This window comes from Mirounga leonina, unplaced genomic scaffold, assembly GCF_011800145.1.
Source record: "Mirounga leonina isolate KUSES-001 unplaced genomic scaffold, KU_Mleo_1.0 Mir_150, whole genome shotgun sequence".
Classification (NCBI taxonomy): Eukaryota; Metazoa; Chordata; class Mammalia; order Carnivora; family Phocidae; genus Mirounga; species Mirounga leonina.
In genome coordinates this window covers 23685449-23705764 of record NW_023270374.1, presented here as the reverse complement: position 1 = coordinate 23705764, position 20316 = coordinate 23685449, and the positions used below count along the sequence as shown (strand labels likewise).

At 50.2% G+C, this 20316-nt stretch overlaps 1 protein-coding gene across 8 annotated transcripts in view; it reads left to right on the top strand.

The window, feature by feature from the left end:
* HM13 (histocompatibility minor 13) overlaps positions 1 to 20316 on the top strand; it is a 39723-nt gene that overhangs the window by 4896 nt on the left and 14511 nt on the right. For 3 of the 8 annotated variants that reach the window (XR_004679453.1, XM_035006080.1, XM_035006081.1), the window contains exons 2-7: positions 5195 to 5293; positions 10511 to 10593; positions 15622 to 15710; positions 17435 to 17520; positions 17617 to 17742; positions 18970 to 19027. Coding sequence is in view for 4 of the 8 variants with exons in the window: in XM_035006080.1 (XP_034861971.1) it covers positions 5195 to 5293; positions 10511 to 10593; positions 15622 to 15710; positions 17435 to 17520; positions 17617 to 17742; positions 18970 to 19027 (541 nt within the window). In the remaining 4 variants the exon portion in view is untranslated. Of the gene's footprint in view, positions 1 to 5194; positions 5294 to 5655; positions 5785 to 10510; positions 10594 to 15621; positions 15711 to 17380; positions 17521 to 17616; positions 17743 to 18969; positions 19028 to 20316 lie in introns of all 8 variants that reach the window. The other 5 variants (XR_004679451.1, XM_035006079.1, XR_004679450.1 and 2 more) reach the window with 3 other exon arrangements.

Sequence of the window (20316 nt, the reverse complement as noted above, 5' to 3'; positions counted from 1 at the left end):
GTCCTGGGTTCGAGCCCCACATCGGCTCCCTGCTCAGCGGAAGGCCTGCTTCTCCCTCCGCCACTCCCCCTGCTTGTGTTCCCTCTCCACCATGTCTCTCTCTGTCAAATAAATAAAATCTTAAAAAAAAAAAGAAATGCAGATTCTGAATTAGAAACTCAAGGTGGACCTGGCAGTCTGTTTTCACAAGCCCTCCTGACGATTTTTCTCTGTGCTCATGTGAGAACCTCTGATTTAGAGTCCTCCACAGGTTGTTTAGATGGGTGCCAGTCTTTTACAAACCATGCTGAAATTAATCTCCTTATGTTTGTTACTTCACACTTGTCTGTATGTGTAGGATTTTTTTGTTTGTTTTTTTGAAATTGATTTGCTGGGTCAAAGGCTATGTGCATGTTTGATATAGATTGATCTTACCAAATTTTGCACCCTAGAGGTTGTATAAGTTTATACACCCACCAGCAGTGACCTCAGTTCCTGTGTAATGGCTACGCAATAGTCCAGTCTCCAGGGCTTTCTGAGCAAGGTGTGTGATACAGTCAGGTCTAGGCTTCAGAAAGAGCTCCTGGCAGAGTCAGTGATGGGCGGGAGGGAGAACAGGAAGGAGGCTGGTGAGGTGGTCGCGGTGAAGATTGGAGTGGGGCACAGGATTGGACTGGGAGGGTGAGTTCTAGAAATGCTTAGGAAACAGTCATGGTGAGGTAGGTGAGTGAGTGAATGTAGTGGAAAGAAGAGGAGACCCTGGGGTCTCCAGCTGGGGTGACAGAGTAACAGAATGGTCCACAAGTCCCAGATCATTTCTGGGGCATGGCCTGGAAGCAGCCCTCCCAGAGCTCGGGCCGAGCCAATGACTTGAGGCCAGGCATCTGTCTTCCTTTGCTGCTTTTGCTTCCGCCCTGATAACTGAACGTCCAGAATGTCACTGGAAGCTAAATTTATTTCTGCTATTTGTGTCAGCTTCACACACATACACACACACACACACACACACTGATTATGTTTTGTGTTTTGGGAGCTATTGCATTTGCCTAAGAGCATCTGGTTTGAAAATCCACATTGAGGGGTGCCTGGGTGGCTCAGATGGTTAAGCATCTGCCTTCTGCTCAGGTCATGATCCCAGGGTCCTGGGATCGAGCCCCGCATCGGGCTCCCTGCTCAGCGGGAAGCCTGCTTCTCCCTCTTTGTCTGCCTCTTCCCCTGCTCATGCTCTCTCTCTCTGTATCTCTGTGTCTCAAATGAATAAATAAAATCTTTAAAAAAAAATGCTTTGGGGCGCCTGGGTGGCTCAGTTGGTTAAGCGACTGCCTTCGGCTCGGGTCATGATCCTGGAGTCCCGGGATCGAGTCCCGCATCGGGCTCCCTGCTCGGCAGGGAGTCTGCTTCTCCCTCTCCCACTTCCCGTTTGTGTTCCCTCTCTCGCTGTGTCTTTCTCTGTCAAATAAATAAATAAAATCTTTAAAAAAAAAAAAAATGCTTTAAAAAAAAAATCCACATTGAATTGGTAGAGAATCCTAACAACTTTTTGTATTTTTTGTAATGACAAGGGTTAACTGTTTTGGATTTGTTTTGTGGAGGGAGGAGCAGAGCGAGAGAGAGAGAATCTTAAGCAGGCTCCATGCCCAGTGCAGAGCCCGACATGGGGCTCCATCTCACGACCTTGAGATCATGACCTGAGCGGAAATCAAGAGTTGGATGCTTAACCAACTGAGTCACCCAGGTGCCCCAAAGGTTAACTGTTTCATTGTCACAGGCTCCCTGAGCATCTTGTCACAACTTGCCAGCGGAAATTTCCAGGTAGGAAAGGTAGAGGTCATCTAGGAAGTAGTGGCTAAGAGTTGGGGCACTGGAACCAGACTGCCTCCATTTGAATCCTGACTCCACCACTCACCAGCTGTGTGACCTTAAGCAAGTTATTTCACTTCCCTGAGCTCTTAAAAATAGCTGCTTCGTAGAGGATGAAGTCATGTATAGCACCTAGAACAGGGCTTGGCACATAGAACGCTCTTCGTAAATGTTGTTCTTATTACTGTAACTGTCAGATTTCCAGTCTCCCATTCTGACTCAACATTGCAGCATGGATATTTACAGTCATCCACGGAGGAGACCAGAGTCCTCTGTATAGTGGGACATGTGTCCAACCTTGACTTGTCATCAAGTAATTTTAAGCCTCTTCCCACCCAGGACACAGGGCTAAAATAAAAGGAATATGTGGAAATGAGCCATAACACTGGTTTGTAGGTGAGTCCCATGTGATCTGCACCTGCAGGTCCCTCTACCTCATGTTTCCCTTCCTTGTACACAGAGCAAATTCCTCAACTGAATGTGTTTCTGGCTCCTACCCCCTACCAGGACCTGTGCTTAACCTTCAAGGCTTTGCCTAAGTGCTATTTGCTTTCTTGTGATTCCCTAATATGTACTACTACTGTTACAATAATAGAGTCTAGACAGCTTGTGTGACAGCTCGAGGCACAACACTAAGTATTTCCAATGCAAAAGTCATAGAATCCTGGGACGCCTGGGTGGCTCAGTTGGTTAAGCATCTGTCTTCAGCTCAAGTCATGACCTCAGGGTCTTGGGATCAAGCCCTGTGTCAGCCTCTCACCCAGCAGTAAGTCTGCTTCTCCCTTACCCTCTGTCTCTCCCTCCCTCCCTCCCCCCCCCCCCCGCCCCATTTGTGCATGTGTACTCTCTCTCTCTCAAATAAATAAAATCTTAAAAAAAAAAAAAAAAGGTCATAGAATCCTGAAATTCATCGTACAGCTGTGGAGATGGAGGCTCTGAGAGAGAGAATAACATTCCCGGGCCCCACAGCTGGGAAGAGGCAGAGCTGGGAGTCGGGCTGGGCTTTCTGACATCAGGGCCATCTCCCACCCATTTGGCACTCGCACTGGGTACCGCAGCAGTATATGTCTTGTTTTGTGACAGGTCACTCTGTATCGTGATATTCTGCTTACATGTCAGGGTCTTGGCCTGTGTGCCTGTGGACTCTTTGAGATTAACAGCTGTTAATATATTGAGTTTGCGGAGGTACGCAGAGGGGAGGAGGGAGAGAACCCTGCCTCTCTGTGTCAGTACTGCTCACCTGCCCCACCCCTTCCTCCCAGCAGAGCTGCCCCTGGATGCTCCAGAAAGGAGGGTGTCCCTTCCAGCCACCTCAGTCAGGCATATGTTGGGGTTTGGTGAAGCGCCTCCCCACTCCCCTCTCCCTGACAGTCCTAGCTCCTCATACAGTCACGATACTTTACCGTTTGCCAGGCTATTTCACATCCCGTCTCTCATTTGGTTGAAGTCTCTTGGCCCTTTTAGAGGTAAGTAAAGCCTAGAGATTGTGATCCTGTTTGACAGATGAGTAAACTGAGACTGAGAGAGGCAAGGATTTGCCTCAGTCACCCAGCAAGCCATTAATAGAGCACTGAATACCTTGATTATACACTACATGTATCATTTGCACATGTGTGAATTTTATCTGTAGGAAAAATTCCCTGAAATGGAATTGCTTGGTCAATGCACTTGTGATTTTGACAGATATTGTCAGAGTGCTCTCTGCAGGAAGACCAGTTTACCCTCCTGAAGGTACCAAGGGTCAGCACCTGTTTCCCTATAGCCTCACCAGCTCAGTCTGTTCTCCAGCCATTTTGATAGATGAAAACTGGAATCTAGCGTACTTCAACTTATTAAAAAGTGAGGATGAAAAGAAAAAAAAGAGTGAGGATGAACATTTTTTCCTGTAAATAAGAGCTTTTTATGGTTCCTGCTCTGTGAACCTTCTCTGTGTTCTTGGGCATGTGCAAATTACAATTTGATGCACCTGCTGAATTGCCCTCCCCAAAAGGCTGGACCAGTTTGTACTAAAACCAACAGTGTGTGCACATCCCAGCTCCCCAGCCCAGCTCCATTTCGTGACGATTCCATGGGCTTATTGCTCTCTGCCCCCATCTCCTTCCCTTTCTGCAATTTTCCTTCCATCGTTGAGCAGAGGGTCTGCCTGACCCGAAATCTGCCCTCTCCAGGCAGCCTCCCCTTTAGCATGTTTTGTCCTATTGGTTTTTAAGAGGCAGCTGTGAGCCAAAAAAATTAATGAGACTCTGCAGCTGAACATGATCCCCTGTCCCAGGGGTGCGGGTGCCTTATTCACAGGATGGACATGGTGATGGTGGAATCTCAGGCATTGTGATGAGCCTGTGGAGAGCACTTCACTTTGACTTTAGCAGAAGTCTCATCCAGGAGCTCTGGTAGCTAGGATATAAAATAGAACAGACCTGTAAAATGCAGGGGGAATTGCAGTGAGAGAGTAGGCTTAGCCCAGTGGGAAATCTGGGGATGCTTCATGGCAGTGACATTGGCCAGGTCCTTGACTGAGGATTCTGCTAGCAGAGAGGGCATGAGGAGAACATGATGAACTTGAAAGCTTTCAACTCTGTGTTTTTTAGTACAAATTTAAACCAGAATTATACTACCATTGATGGATTCTCATTAGAAAGATTTCTGGCAGGAATTCTGTGAAGTTGATAAAATCCCTATGTTGTGCTGTTGCTACATTCTCAGGTTTTTCCTTGTTTAAAGTACTGAAATTATTTTGACTACATTCAGGTTTTTTCGTGTAAACATTTATCCTCTGTCATGTCTTTACCCAAAGCACATTGTCGCCAACTACAGCATCTGCCATTGTATATTTAATTGTGGTTTTTACTCTTACCAGATTCAGTTTTCCCAGTCAGATTTCTTAAGTGTAAGTTTTGTCAAGATTTGCTTCTCCTTGCAGTTGGCATCTTCCCGCGTACAGTTTCATTTGCTGTCAGTTTTATCTGTTGTTGGTTTATTTCTACTCATACCTATTGGATAACAAATTCATCGTGTTTACTTGGTAGCTAATCCATAAGGAGACTGGGAATAGTTCTCATGAGGCCTAGGACTACTCTATTGTCACAGTTTCCAGGGTTTTCTCTCCGTTATTACATGCCGTAACCGCCTCTGCCATCGCTCTTCTCCCCAGATATGCCCCACGTGCACTGTCGGGATCCAGATCGCCCCAGTGGCAAAACAGTGGGGTGGAGCATCTTGCCCCAGCATGGGCAGAGGGAACCGCATTGCCAAAGCCTGGGGTCGGGAAGTGGTGGAGGGGGAGATGAATGAGCTCCGGGCCGCAGAGGCCACAACTGCACCCCGTGCTCACAGACACCTTTCTTTTCTGCTCTAGAACGCCTCAGACATGCCCGAGACTATCACCAGCCGGGACGCCGCCCGGTTCCCCATCATCGCCAGCTGCACGCTCTTGGGGCTCTATCTCTTTTTCAAAGTAAGTCCTTGCCACCTGTTGCGTCATTTGGTTTAAATAACTTTATTTTGTTTTGTTTTGTTTTTCCCATCACAGGAGATATGCATGTTCATTTGTAGAAAATAAAAGAGCAAGGGGGAAAAAAAGTCCTAATAATTCACCTCTAGACCGACTACACAGAGATAAACACCGATGGCGTTCAGGACTCTTTCCCATAGTCATTATTTCTTTTCTCCGCGTGGCTTTTTTGTTTTTTTTTTTTTTTTTCATGATACCATTTTGGTTGCATTGTACTGTTTATGCTGGGACGGGGTATAGCTTGGGTCTCCGATGCGCCTCTACCATACTAATTGCCTTTTTTTTTTTTTTTTTAATTTACCGAGGTTTATTTTCCCAATAAAAGTTACACGGGCTCAGTGTTGAAAACGTGGAAAACACAGAAAAGTAAAAAGGGGAAAACAGCAGTCATCCAAAACCCCACTACCAGAGACAATCACAGATTCCCTTTGGAGGTGTGTCCTTGCGCTGTTTTCCCGGTGCATGGTTTCTCCGTAGCTGTGGCCACGTGGCGTACTCAGTTTTGTAGCTGCCGCTTTCACTCCCCATGAATAACATCATAAGCATTCTCTCATGTTACTGCAAACTCTTCTGAGGCTGTTCTTTTTTTTTTTTTTAATATAACACGTACTATTTTCTGATTATGAAAGTAAGATATGCAGAAAACTTAAAGAGTGGGGGAAAAATACACAGAGGTAACAATCCCTATTAACATTTGGGCATGTCTCCTTTCAGGCTTTTAATAAGCATGCTTTCCACCTAATCATCATCCTATCCTAGCTGTAGTGTGGTGTCTTCTGTTTTCGCAGTCGTGCCTCACAAGCGCTTTTTCCCTGGTCACTGAAAAGCCCTCAAGGACGACTTTTAATTCGCATGTTAAAAACACAGGTAGATGGCGAAAAAAATGTTTTCAATCTACGGGAAGGTGTAAATGAGCCATAATCTTCTCCCCAGTATAGTTTCTTGTGAATCTTACGCATAGATCTACACTTTTGTTAAAATATAAAAACAAATGTACGTATGAGATACAGGATTTTTACTGTAGGGATCTTTTTATTATCAACACAGTCACATCTGCCTTATTCTTCTTAACACCTCCCTGTGGCTCTGTCTTACGGCTGCACCCCTGAGGGATGTCTAGTGCTGGGACATCGCAGTGGTGCTGCTGTGAACACTGGGCACGTATTTTCAAGTATTTCTGCAGTAGGAGGACCCAGTCCCGTCACATCTGCATTTGTAAGTTGAACGGGTAGTACCAAATCCCCACACAAGATGGCACGCATTTACATTTCCCCCGAGAGTTCGGGTGTGCTGGCTCCCCGTACTCTCACCAGCATTGAGTAGCATCAAAATTCCTTATCTTTACCAGTCTGTGAGCGAGTCAGCAACGGAATTTTTACATCCGTTTCCTGTCCTGCCGCCCCCTCATTGTTGGATCAGAACTACACTTTTTTTTTTCTTAATGGTTTCAGAATGCCCCCCCCCCAGGCCAGATTCACCACAGCTCACCTCCAGCATCCCCCTCACTTTAAACAGAAAAAGTCATCTCAGTTTTTACTCTTACAAATAAGAGTGCATCAAACAACATTAGGTATTCGCTGATTTTTTTTTCCCTGGACCTTGGGTGAAGAGTTGAATTTATTCCATGCTTTGGTTCATAGCACATCATCATCAGTCCCTGCCAGGCTCCCCCTTCACCCCTAGTGCCCACCTCCATTTCCCACCTTCATTTCCCTCTCCACAAGAAGCACCTGCTCTGATGCGTTTGTTTTGTCTTCAGATGTGTGTCTCCTTATAAAACGTATGGTGTCAGTATATCTGTGTCTATTGAGAGTCCAGCTTCCATAAATAGAGCTGTGCAGTGCATCTCCCTCTGTTTGCTTTTTCTCTCCCCTGTACTTTTGAGGTCTCTCTCAGGCTGGCTGTACATCTAGCCCATTGCCTCCAACTTGGCTTTTGGCAGGTATTTCTCAGGTCTCTGCTGTGCTGAGTGCCAGTGATATATACCCAGGCCCTTGCCTCAAGACCTTCTAACATTTTTAGTACTTAGGATTCTTTCCCTCAGCTGGGTTCCCTCAGAAAGAAATTTCTGGCAGTGGAGGGTATGAGCATTTTTCTTTAAGTCACGGATGCGCAGCCTGTCCCCCTCTCCAGGCGGGTAAGCCCCAGCCTGCCTTGCGCCAGAGGACATAGCATACCTCTTGCCCATGTCTCTAGAGGGTTCACACTGAGATTTTTGAGAAGCGACTGCCTGGACAACACAGCCAACAGATTCCTCCCAAACTCCAGGCTGACGGCTTGTTAATTGGTTTGCCAAACGGCAGTATCCCTCAGCCCCTTTCCTCCTCTCCCCTCCGGGTGGGACATTTCTCAACATCATAAAATTTACCTTATCCCACCTCATTTAAAACTGCTTTGAGGCAGCGTATAAATAAAAATTGTATGCTGTCTCTGGGGCGCCTGGGTGGCTCAGTCGTTAAGCGTCTGCCTTCGGCTCAGGTCATGGTCCCAGGGTCCTGGGATCAAGCCCCACATCGGGCTCCCAGCTCCGCGGGAAGCCCGCTTCTCCCTCTCCCACTCCCCCTGCTTGTGTTTCCTCTCTCGCTGTGTCTCTCTCTGTCACATAAATAAATAAAACCTTAAAAAAAAAAAAATTATACGCTGCCTCAAAGCAATCAGCAGCATAAGTAAAAGAAGTAAAGGAAGAAATTTGGGTAAAAAGAAAATTAAAATAGGATAAAATGAAGCCTTAGGTGAGGACCATACCCTGAACGCAGGCTCTACACTTGAAAGACATGTACTCTTGTCAGAGTGAGTCTAATACTGGCGTGGCTCTGAATTTCTAGCAGCTAAAGCACAAAGAAAGCCAGACTTGAGACTTGGTGCACAGTTCATAGGCCACACGGTCAAGCCAACTGGTGGCTATAAGTTGTAGCCAGAGAGATTTTCCCAAGGGCCCACGTGGAAGGAACACTCCTGAGGGGATATACCACACCTTCATAAAACGTGGCCCACGTGCCTATGAAATGTGTTCATGGGGCTTTTTCTTACGGTAGTCACGTTCTAGGTCACTGCTTTGCTCATCCATTCATTCTGCGAACATTTACTGAGTGCCTGCTGTGTACAAGGCCCAGAGTGAGAAAAACGACTGACCATCCCTGCCCTCAAGGAGTTTCTTGTTAATTGGTGGAGATGGACACCAGTCAGTCACATCGATAAATGTGAAGTTACAGCCCTGGGAAGTGCCGCAGAGGTAACGTGTAGCACCAGGAAAGCACAGAAGAGCTCCCCCCCCGCCCCCCCAGCTAGCATGGACCTCTACTGCCCCGCCCCCGCCTCCAACAGCAGCACCTCCATCTACCTCACTGCCCGGCCGGCCGCAAACCCCAGGAGCCGTCCTCCCTGCTCTTCCTGTCTTCCAGCCGAGGCACCGTCCTCTATCTGCCAGACTCTGCACTACCCTCCTCACGGGGCTGTCTGCTTCCCCCCTCACCCTATGCAGTCTGTCTTCCACACAGCAGCGCAGGGAACTTCTCGGGCCATCCAGTCACGTCACAGCCCTGCCCTCAGCCTCCAATACCGACCTGGCTCACATAGAGGAATCCAGTTTTTCTCATGGCACTGTAGGGTCTCCCTGCCTCTTAACCTTCCCAACTTCGTCTCCTGATACCATCCCGTTACTCTCTCAGCTCTAGATTCACAGGCCCTGACTGTTCCCCACACAGGTAAGCAACATACCCACCTCAGGACCTTTGCACTCACCCTTCCATCTGCCTCCAATGCTCTCCCCCTCGAATACCTTCACAGTGGCTCCCTTACTTCGTTTAGGTTCTATACCTGAACGAGGTATCTTCCCATTGGGAGGCTTTCACTGGCCATCTGTCTAAAAGAGCAGCTCTCCTCTCTTCTGTTTGTCTCCTTGCCCTGCTTTGCTTTGCTTCTGAGCATCCATCACCCCTTGACAATATATTGCATATCTGTTTCCTTTGAGATTCTGTCTACCTCACTGGCACATGAACTCCATGAGGGCAGGGACTTTTATGCCTTATTCCTTGCTGTATCCTCGGTGGTTCACACGATGCCATGCACGTAGTAGGCAGTCAGTACCTGTGAGCTGAATTAACAAGGGGTGGTTGTATCAAGGAGAGCTGCTCTGAGCTGAGGGTTGAAGAAAGAAGGGTGGCCTAGCTGAGGAGAGGAGAATGTCCCGGGCAGAAGAGCGTGTGTACAGGCCACCTGTCTGTGGCGGGGCCGTGGTACAGATAGGGCCCTGCAGAAAGGCCAGTGTGGCCCCAGCGTGTTGTGAGCCACAGCTGAGAAGGTCTGCAGGGGCTGAGGCCCAGGTGAGGGTGTGGGCCTGGAGCTTGTGAAAGCGCGGCGTTAAGCAGGGGAGCCACGCGGGCAGACAGGCGTTTAAACAGATTCTGTAACAGCCTCCTTGAGAGTGCCCAGTGCCCCTGTGCCCCATACCACAGCACATCATCCCCTCCCAGCCAGAGACCCTCAGGAAAACAAACTCAGGAGAGGTTAAATGCGGAGGGAGATGGCAGAGCCTTCCCCAGAGTCCAGAATTCACAGCAGTGACAGGTGGCTTTGGAGTACCATGAAAGAGAACATTTCTCAGTTTCACCTGACACACCGAGAAGCAGAAGGCAGGGCCTGCTGTCACAGCTTCCAGCCATCACCATGGGAAGAGTCCTCCAGAAGAGCGTCGTGTAGATGATGGGACAAGGCACAAGCGACTTAGAAGTAGCGTGCTTGGGGCCTTGGTGGCCACCATAGGGGCCCCCTAGATTTGGGGGCAGGGAGAAGGAAACGTGGAAGAGTGCATTCTGAGGTTCAGAGGGCTCCCTCGGGGCGCTGCACTCAGCACTGTCCTCCCCTATGTTTCCATGCCAGCACTGTGAGTACAGACATAATACTGCCTGTCTCCAGCTGATGGAGCCACCGGGCACAAAGATACAGCCTCCTTTGGGTGTGCATCTGGGGGCCTGGGGGTCCTCCCCTTTTTTCTGTAGCCACAGAAGCTAGAAGGCCCCTAGCACTGTCTAGATTCTTCCTGCCACCGTTCCCAAGTTCCAGAGGGGTGAGACCAACCTCCAGAAGAGAACCGGGGATTCTGGTTTCCTCATAGCCACTGGCAACCCTGATTTCCTGTTTCCTTTTTTATTTCTGCCTCAGATATTCTCCCAGGAGTACATCAACCTCTTGCTGTCCGTGTATTTCTTCGTGTTGGGGATCCTGGCCCTGTCCCACACCATCAGGTCAGAAGGCGTCTCCGCAGCATATGAAGCAGCTTTCTCAGGAGCCAGTACAGGGTCCCGGATGAGAACATGACCTTTGGCGTCATTCAGAGCCAGGTTTGAATCCTGGCTGTAAAACCCGAGGGCAGCTTTCCCCGGGGGTACACTGTGGATGACCTAGAGTAAGAACGATAACCTCTGTGGGACACAGTTTCCTTACAAGGACTGATAAGAGTATCCAGTGGGTGTTTCCCACCACCACAGTTGTTGGGAAAGTTATTTGTGACCAGTAACGTGATGTCACTTGTCACGGCGCTGAGATGGGTAATACCAGCACCACTTGCCAGGTGTCGTAGGCTGCCCTGCACCGGGCGCTAAGCCCAGCTTCTCACACATGATCTTATTTCCTAATGAGAGAGAGGCCGTATAGTGAGAACTTAGGAGTGCAGCCTCTGGAATTTGATTACCTGAATTTGAATCCAGACTCTGCTACTTAATAGCCCTGTGACTTTGGGCAAGTTACTTAATCTCTCCGGCCTCAATTTCCTCAGCTGAATGTGGAGGAAAATAATTGAACCTTCCTTATGGGTCATGGGAAAGCTTTTAGCCCAGTATCTGGCATTTAATGTGTCCAGTAACTGTTAACTGTCATTGTTACTATTACTTCCTGTGCTAACCTGCCAGGTAACTTTATGAGGTTAGCTTTTGCTTTTAATCCTCTCTTATCTTTGGAAACTGAAGCTCAAAGAGATTAAGAAATTTGCTAGGATCCCACAATAGATAAGCAGCAGAGCCAAGATTCAAACCCGGATCTGAGTGGCCCGAGAGCCATCTTCCCACTGCCGCCCTGCTCAGACCGCCACGTGCTTGTGTCTGTTCAGTGGGGATGAAGGACCTAGGCCGGGGACCCCAGGGGCTGCTGCTGTTAGCATCATGGACAGGCCAGTTCTCCATGCGTTGTAAACGTTTGGCATTCCCTAGCCCTGCTTACTAAATGGGAGTTGTGTCCCTAGTCCACCCCCTAGCTTGTGACTACAGAAGCGTTCCCGGTGTTTCCACCTGGCCCCTTGAGGTGGTACAGTGTCAGGTTGAGAACCACTGACCATGAGGTGGCCAGCAGACCAGGGAGGTTCCCAGAAGGACGGAACGCAGCTTAAAGTCAGCTTTGAAGGGTGGGAAACCTGGAAGAGGCGCGAAGGAGAGAGGGAAACTAGGAGCTCGTGAAGGCACAGTCGGGATCTTTCTGCAGTAGTCAGAGAGAAAGCTGGGGAGGAAGTGCTGGGTCTGCTCACAAAAGGCATCGAAAGCCGGGTGAGTTTGGCCTTGTTCCTGTAGGCACGCTGGCAGGACAGTGTGGTACTCAAGAGTGTGGGTTCAAGAGACAGTTGGCCCTGGGACCAAGCCTGGCTCGGCCAGCTCTATAATTTGTGTAAGCTTCTCAAGCCCTCTGAGCATCAGTTTCTAGAAAACGGAGACACCATGAGCACCTCCTCACTGGGGCATGGGAAGGATCAAGTGAACCACGGCTATAACATGGCTAGAGCACAGTGCCAAGTGCACCATGAGTTGTGCTTCTGGTCCAAGGTCACACAGCTGGCACTGGAATTCTGGTCTTTTGACTGAGTTCAGTGTTGACTTCAACTATACCTGCCCTTTACCCATAAAATCTTGTTCTGGCCATCTTACAAGAATTTTAGTCCAGTCCCCTATCCTAAAAAATGAAGGCGCGGAGAACCTACCTGAGTGACTGGGACCTAGCAAAATGGTGGCAGACCCAGCCTCAAAGGGCAGAGCTCTCTATCTGATGGATCTGGGGTGGGGTGGGGTGGGATTGGGGGGTAGTTGCCTCTAGGCACTGGAAACCCTCCTTCCCTGTGCTGATTAGGGTCCCCCTAATTCTCATCCATCCCACCCCTGCACCTGTGAGAGGCTTGAGATTCCTAGGCCTCCCAGTGGCCCAACCACCACCTCAGAGAACCCAGTGTGTTTTGTCTGTCTTTTAACTAATTCATAATTTTGACTGGTAAAAATTATTGACAGAAATAGAACCAACAGCAACTGAAACTGCACATGGTGAAATATATTGGTGACTAAAACTTAGCAGAAGAATCATTTTCTTGATAAAATAAGAGCACAATATTTGACCTAGGAAAATCAGACCTCATAAATACAATTGATGACCATGGGCCGGAGGGATGCTCACCACACAGTGTCAGAACTGTCCTGTGAAAAATTTTATATGGACCAAAAATGGAGGGATGAGAGAAATTGCTTTGAAAAATTTACATGGAAAAGAACTGAATCAGATGCACATAATTTTAGCAAAAAGGAAGGCATAATTTAATCATGTTATTTAGAAAGCTGAGCCAAAAATTAAATTTATTTTTCTCCTTCAGTCAAACTGAGTTTTCTGAAATACTTTTTCAAAGAAAGTCTACAGTGTAGTCAGAATTTCCATGAACTGTTTATGTCCACAAACTTAGAGTCAGACCTCTGTCAGGATCCAAACCAGAGGGTCTGAAGGTGGGATTCAGGGAAGGTGAGGCTCTGAGTGGTTGTGTGACCACTAGGATTCACAACTGGTAGGGGCAGAGGGTTTTTGAGCCCAGGTCTGTCTCACTTCCCGGCCCATATTCTTCCCAGTTGGCGAGAGTGGAGGGGAAACATTGTAGGGAGTGGGCTGGCCACCCCCTCTCAGCAGTCCTGCGACGATCCCCAGAGGACTGGGGGGACAGACCTGCTTTAGGGCTGGAAGAGCCCGGCCCTGAGCCAAGTCAGCCCCAGGTGGGGATTCTTGTGGATCCTTCCACGCCTGCCCCTATCCCCCAGCCTGCCACCTGCCTTTACCTTGTCAGCTACCAAGACTTACAAGCCCATGCCAGAACCCTTCCTGCCAAGGGAACCTCAGCTTATTTTTATCATCTCTGAGCTCACACCCCATCCAGCTGACCTTTAGAGGGAAAAGGGCCCATAAAGCCAAAATCTGCCACCCTAGGAAGAAAAAGTCAGATTTATCAACCCTTGCTTTCCACTCCCAGGGGAGAAGGGCACCAGGATGTGGTTTCCCAGCAGGAAGCAGTGACCTTTAGGTTTGATGTGAGCCGTCGAGGGCCGGAAAGAATCTCTGCCTGCTACAGAAGTTTGCATTCAGAGGCGTTCAGCAAGCATTTACCAGCTGCCTCGCAGGCACCAGGCCTGCCGTGGGTGGGGTGAAGGTGATGAGACAGGACCCCCACTCTCAAGTTCAGACTCACCAGCCAGGTTGCTTGACTCTTGCCCTCTGTTATCCAGCAGCCCTTCTTTGCTCGGGATAGCCAAGTCATCAGTCTGGAGACTTCTTACTTGAAGTCAAGGCGGCAGTTAAGCTTACAGGCTGGGCTGCCAAGCATTCATTGAATCCTCTTAGTAACTAAGAGAAAGATAACTGTTGTAGTGTTCCAAATGAGGAAACAGTTGCACAGAACAGTTAAGTAACTTTTCCAAGATCACACAGCTAATCAGTGGCAGAGTCAGGATTTGAATCCAGGAAGTCTGGCTCCAGCATCCGTGCCCTGAGCCACTGCGCTCTGCTGGTTCAGAAGCTAAGCATCAAGCTCCTGAGGAAGAGGCCAGCCTACAGTGAAGGGCTTAGCTCCTTGGGCCTTTTCTCTGCCTCTGCCCACACACTCTGGCTTCAGGCTCTCCCAAAAGTGATTCAGCAGACTGAGCTGAAAGTAGCTTCCAGCCTCATCTGTCCCAGCTTCTGCCCCCCACTTCTTCAAAGCCCTCCTGTGGAAGCCCACTCCCTGTTCCATCCTTGTGCCCGCCACACTTGTGTTCACAAAGCTCTCTCATTCGTGCCACAGCCCTGCAGACAGAGAAGCTGTTTGACAAGTGGGGAAACAGGCCCTGAAATAGTTCTTAACTCCACATCTTCTTTCTCCAACCCCCAGGGTCTTAGAAAGGGAGCTCCCTTTCCCTGCCTTTACTGCTGTGCCCTGGGTACTCCTTGGCCTGCCTCTGTTTGCTCAGGATGAGCACCATTCTGGATTTGCTCACCTCATCAGTCATTGTCAGTCTGATCCAGTGTTGCCAAATGCTTTTGAGGTCAGGCTCTGGACAGGTGCCAACACTGAAGGAAGCTCAGAGTTCTTACATCCCTGTTGTGGGTCCAGAGTTGGGCTAAGCCTCTCTCCTGCCTTCTCGCATATCTTCACAGCAACCATTTGAGACACGTGGTATTGTTATCCCCACATACAGCTGAGGAGACGAGCCACTGAAGTGACTCACCCAGAGCCACACAGCTGGGGTATGGCCACTTAGTCTTCTGGGCTGAGCTGCCCCGAGGGCCAGGCTGGGCCAGGAGGCCCTGATGTGCACATTTTTTTCTGAAGGTGATCCAGAAAAGAAAGTTTCTGTTCCCTGCCTGGCCAAGGCATAGAGTATGCTGGGTGATCAGAGACCATTTTTCCAAAGATGAGGCTGAGCCCATCCTGAGAAACAGAGGCCTCGTGGAAAGAGTGAATGTGAGGTGCTCCTCCCCACTCCACCCTGGGGCTGTGATTCATCTAGCTGATTGAGTCCAGCTGAGTTTATAAAAAACCTAGGCCTGACAAGTCATGGAGTTAGGGGTAGGCAGTAACCATCAGGTCATCTGACTTGATAGTTCTGGAAGAGAGTCGAGGAATACGCACGCGTTCTCTACCAGGGACTCTCATAGAGACCGTGCACGGACCAGCTTTGGCATCAGTTCTTGTTCTAAACTGCATTTTACATGGAACTCTGGCCCTGCTTTGTGTTTCTTGGGCAATAACCAAGAGGCAGTGCAGAAGCACTAGGACTCCAGAGACCTATGTTTGAGTCTCAGCTCAGATGGGGAGTCAACCTGGGCAGTCACTTAGTCTGGGGGCCTCTGTTTCCATCTGGGAAATAGGGCTAAGTCCTCCCCATCAGGGCAGCTATGACGGTGCTAGGAGGAAAGAGCTGTGAATGGGTGCTTCTGGGATGGTGTTGGGGCTGCGATTGCCCATGGGGGCCCTGTGTGCCGACCTGCTTTGTCTTTCCTTCCAGCCCCTTCATGAATAAGTTTTTTCCAGCCAACTTCCCAAATCGACAGTACCAGCTGCTCTTCACGCAGGGCTCTGGGGAGAACAAGGAAGGTCAGTGCTGCCCGCTTTCCCTTGCCTTGGGGATCCCTCACCTCTGTTCCCCTTTGTCTCCAATATAGGGGCGCTCCAGTAGAGCAAGGGATGGAAAAGGTGGGCTCTGGAATCACATTGCCTGGGTTCCCACCCCCGCTCTGCCACTGCCTACAAGGGGGACTCTGGGTGAATGCCTTTACCTCTCCAAGCCTTGGGTGTTTTCGATTTTGTTTAATCTGTAAAATGAAAATGATACATCTAGTACCTCCCTCATAGGCGTGTTGTTAGGACTGGGAGTCAGCGATGAGGGGCGCACTCAGCACACGGCCTGGCTCGCAGTAGCACTCACTAATGTGGGCTGGCGTAGCTCCTTGTCTCATACCTGTTTTTAATGTGATGACTCTCCTAAGACTTAGAAAGGGGGTTCTTTAAAAAAAAAAAAGAAAACTCTGTCACCTTGGGGAAATCCTGGGCTTTGGGAGTTTGTTCGGATATGAGTTCTAGTGCTCTAACAGGGTTGGCAGTGGCTCGACCAAATGAAAAGTATTTCTTGCATAAAAGCCTGAGCTTGTGAATGTTACTCTCTCTCTTACGGGTGCCTGCCACATTCTGCCTTATTCCTAGAGAATGGTGACTTAAAGTCATTCCTTTTTGCATCTCGAGTGCGTCTGGGCCCAAGAGATGATTGTTGAATTTAAAAAAGATAAAAAAGGCTAAGCTTGCACCACAGAGTCTTTAGGGTCCAAGGCTCCATCTCTCTGGTGCTCTGCCACCCGGGTGGCCCTTTAGGCCCAGGATGGTGTACTGTTACCATATCATGGGCCCGTTTAGCTACAGGGCAAGCCAGAAGATGTGGCCATGAGCTGATTGGCTTCATGTCCAATTTAAAAATCACCAAGGTGCTTCCTGAAACCAATACTATACTATATGTTAACTAATTTGAATTAAAACCAAAAAAACAATTCCCCAGGGTGCTGTTACCACAAAGGAGAGAACAAAAATTGCGGCCAACCAGCAGGCTGTTCCACTCTGGAACCTGAGAGAAATGGCTATGCTCTGTAACCTTGGGCAAGCCCCACCACCTTCCTGGGCTTCCTCACCAGGAAACTTGGAAGTGATGGAGAATGGCTAAGAGGAGTGTCTACCACAGGTCCCCCCTCAGGAGCATGCAGGGACTCCCTCCTGCTTTTTCTCCAGGCCTCCAGCTCTTACCTTCTTCCTCTTCCTCTTCCTCCTTTGCTGGTGATGTAGGGCTGCCAGCAACCTTCCTGGTTTCTGTTGATGGCAAAGTAGGAAGATTCCTGAATGGACTAGGAGCTGGCTAAAGACCTGGGCTCAGTAGCAGCTGCCATTGATTGAGCACCCACTGTGTGCCAGGCACTGTGCTGAGTGCTTTGTGAGGACCATCTCACTTGCTCCCCAGAGCAGCCCTATCGGGGAGGTGCTGCAGTCCCCTTTTTACAGAGGAAGAGACTGAAGCTTAGAGAGGGAAGGTCACCTCCCTACACCTGGCCACAAATGCAGAGTCTGTGCTTCCAACACCACGGACCACCTCCCACTGACCCTGTGCCAGGCCTTTGTTCTCTCTGGGCCTCCAGTCCCTCCTCTAGGAAATCGGGGGAGGGGGGGTGCTGGGGAGGCTCTGACAGTGCCCACAGCCATGCCCTCCTCCGTCCAGGGGCTGACAGGTGGGAGGGGCAGCCCCGCCCCGGGGAGTGGACTTACCCGGCCTCTCTGCCCAGAGATCATCAATTATGAGTTTGACGCCAAGGACCTGGTATGCCTGGGCCTGAGCAGCATCGTTGGCGTCTGGTACCTGCTGAGGAAGGTAAGGAGCCAGGGCCTGGGGCAGGATGAGGGGAGCATGGGAGGGGGCGCGGGGCAGGGTGGCCAGACAGCCCATCTCACTCCCACCTTCCCCCAGCACTGGATTGCCAACAATCTCTTTGGCCTGGCCTTCTCCCTTAACGGGGTGGAGCTCCTGCATTTAAACAACGTCAGCACCGGCTGCATCCTGCTAGGCGGGCTCTTCATCTACGATGTCTTCTGGGTGAGTCGGGCTGGGACCCGAAGGGCCCCTTGGCAGGCGCCTGGGTGCCTAAGTTGGTTAAGCATCTGCCTTCGGCTCAGGTTGTGATCCTGGGGTCCTGGGATCCAGCCCTCTATCGGGCTCCCTGTTCATCGAGGAGTCTGCTTCTCCCTCTGTGCTCTCTCTACCTTTCTCAAATAAATAATCTTTTTTTTTTTTTTTTTTTTTTTTTAAGGGGGCCTTGCCTCCTCTGTCCCTGTCTTGCGGCAGTCATCTGATGGCCTGGAGGTTGAGACCCCAAAGCAGGTCCTCTCTGGGCCCACTTGCCCTCATCTGTGAAACAAATGAGAGAACAGATTCCCCAAATGGCTTAGAGCCCACCCTGTGCCCCAGGCCTTCCAGCCACCTCACTTCTTCCTCCTGGTGGTCCCGGCAGAGCTATTCCTTTCCTGTGTCTTCCCAGCAAGCAAGTTGAGACTCCGAGAAGTTCAGGCAGGGGTGGTTAATGCTGATGAATGGGCCCAGCGAGGGCACCAATCTGAGGACTGCTGTTGGCAGCACGCTCTGGCATACACCAGCCCTGGGCTGAGGGACGTGCCATGCTCACCCCCAACAGCCATCACTGAGGGATCAAGGTCAGCCTGACTTAGGCACCTTTCCCTGGCCTCAGGCAGCCTTTCTCCCCCTTAAGTGGGTGGTGCTAGAGGACTTTATGTCCTAGGAAGGGCAGAGCCCTGAACAAACAGGACACCTGACCTGGGCCATCAGAGGCCCTTTTCCAGCTCCTTCAAATTGCCCTGTTTATTGCCCAGAACCAGGAGCCCCATTAGGTGTCCATATGACCAGTATCAGTAGCCACCTAATCTCAGCTTCACATCTGCTCTGGAACACCTCCTCACTCCCTGCCCCTGTCCCTGTGGATCTCAGGCAACATTGCATCAGGAGTCCCTAGGACAGGGCACCAGGGTGGCTCAGTCAGTTAACTGTCTGACTCGTAGTTTCTGCTCAGGTCATAATCTCAGGGCCTTGAGATCGAGCCCTGCATCAGGCTCTAAGCTCAGAGAGGAGTCTGCTGGAGTTTCTTTCTCTTTCTCTCCCTCTGCCCATCCCCACATGCTCTCTGTCTCTAAAATAAATAAATAAGTCTTAAAAAAAAAAAAAAAAAAGGAAAGAAAAGGAGTTCCTAGGACAGTGTTCCTTTCCCACCTGGCCCTCACCTCCCTCCAGACTCCTGTCTTCTCCTCCTAGGTATTTGGCACCAATGTGATGGTGACAGTGGCCAAGTCCTTTGAGGCACCAATAAAATGTAAGTGACCACATCCACCGTGGGGAGCCCCTCCGCTTCTACCTCATGGCCCTTTCCCCCGTCGTGGTCCCACTTCTGGTTGGTCCATCTCCCTTGGCTCTTCCCCACACATCTCTTCCTCCTCCAGCCTGGTTTCCTTCCCCTCCTTGATAGATTCATCTGGCTGTGTTCACATGCAGTCAGCCTCTGCCCAGGCCCTGGTGTCCTGCCGCTTGGCCCCAGTGTAGTGTGATACGGGATGAGCCAGAGGGGAGCAGGCACGGAGGGGGTTGTCTAACATAGCCTGCGGTGGGACACGCGGGGGCTCTCCAGGAAAGGGGACTCTACACTGAGGCCCGAAGCTGCTCACTGGGTGCCTTTAGCTGGCACGGTCTGTCCCACGCACCTCACACGGCCCAGGTTTTGTTCCTCCACGTAGCTACCCGTTGTTGGTAAAGAAGAGAAAATTCAGTGGCCGGCACGTGGGCATCAGTAAGCAGCACAGAAGTGTTGTCATCTCACTCTGTAGCAGGCCCGTGGCAGAGCGCCTCGGCAGCGCCTTACTGACCGTCACCAGTGGGCCCATGAGCCAGGCCCTCCTGCTGGGGAGACAGAGGATCACGATGGACAGGCCTGGGGCGCTGCCCTCCCCAGTGTCTGGGAACAGAGTATTTGAGTTGGCAGCCCCCCGGAACCAAGGGTGTAAAGCAAGGCAGCTCTGCAACAGGAGAACAGATGCTAGGCCGGTTAGAGCAGCAGCTGTTCCCCATGCGCCATGACAGATGGGGCCAGCCAGGGTGCCAGGAAAGCTTTCCTGCAGGATGAACACGTGTTTACCGAGGAAGCAGGGGCAGGGTGGGCCTTTGAAAGAGAGAGCAGGGCTTCGGTAAAGGGCAGAGGCAGGGAAATGCACAGAGGGCCCTGGTAGCAGAGAATCAGGGAGGGAATGTGGCTGAGTTTAGGGGAGCAGCAGAAAAGAGGCCAGATTTGGGAAGCCAAGAGTATCATGCCAGGAAGCCTGGACTGCCCAGTGGGCAGTGAATGAGCCACTGGAAGGCTCTGAAGAAGTCAATGACACGATCATACTTGGGTTCTGGTGTGGGGAGAAGGCCCATCACCCTCCACTGCTAGGCGTAGAGCTCAGGCAGGATAGCAGAGCCCTGTCAGGCTGCCTGGACTGGTATCCCAGATCTGACACTAGCTGGTTGGGTGGCCTTAGGCAAGAGACTTCATTCACCTCTCTGGGCCCTGGTTTTCATAACCACCTCTCAGAATTGAATGGTACTAGGATTGGGAAGATCGAATGCCGA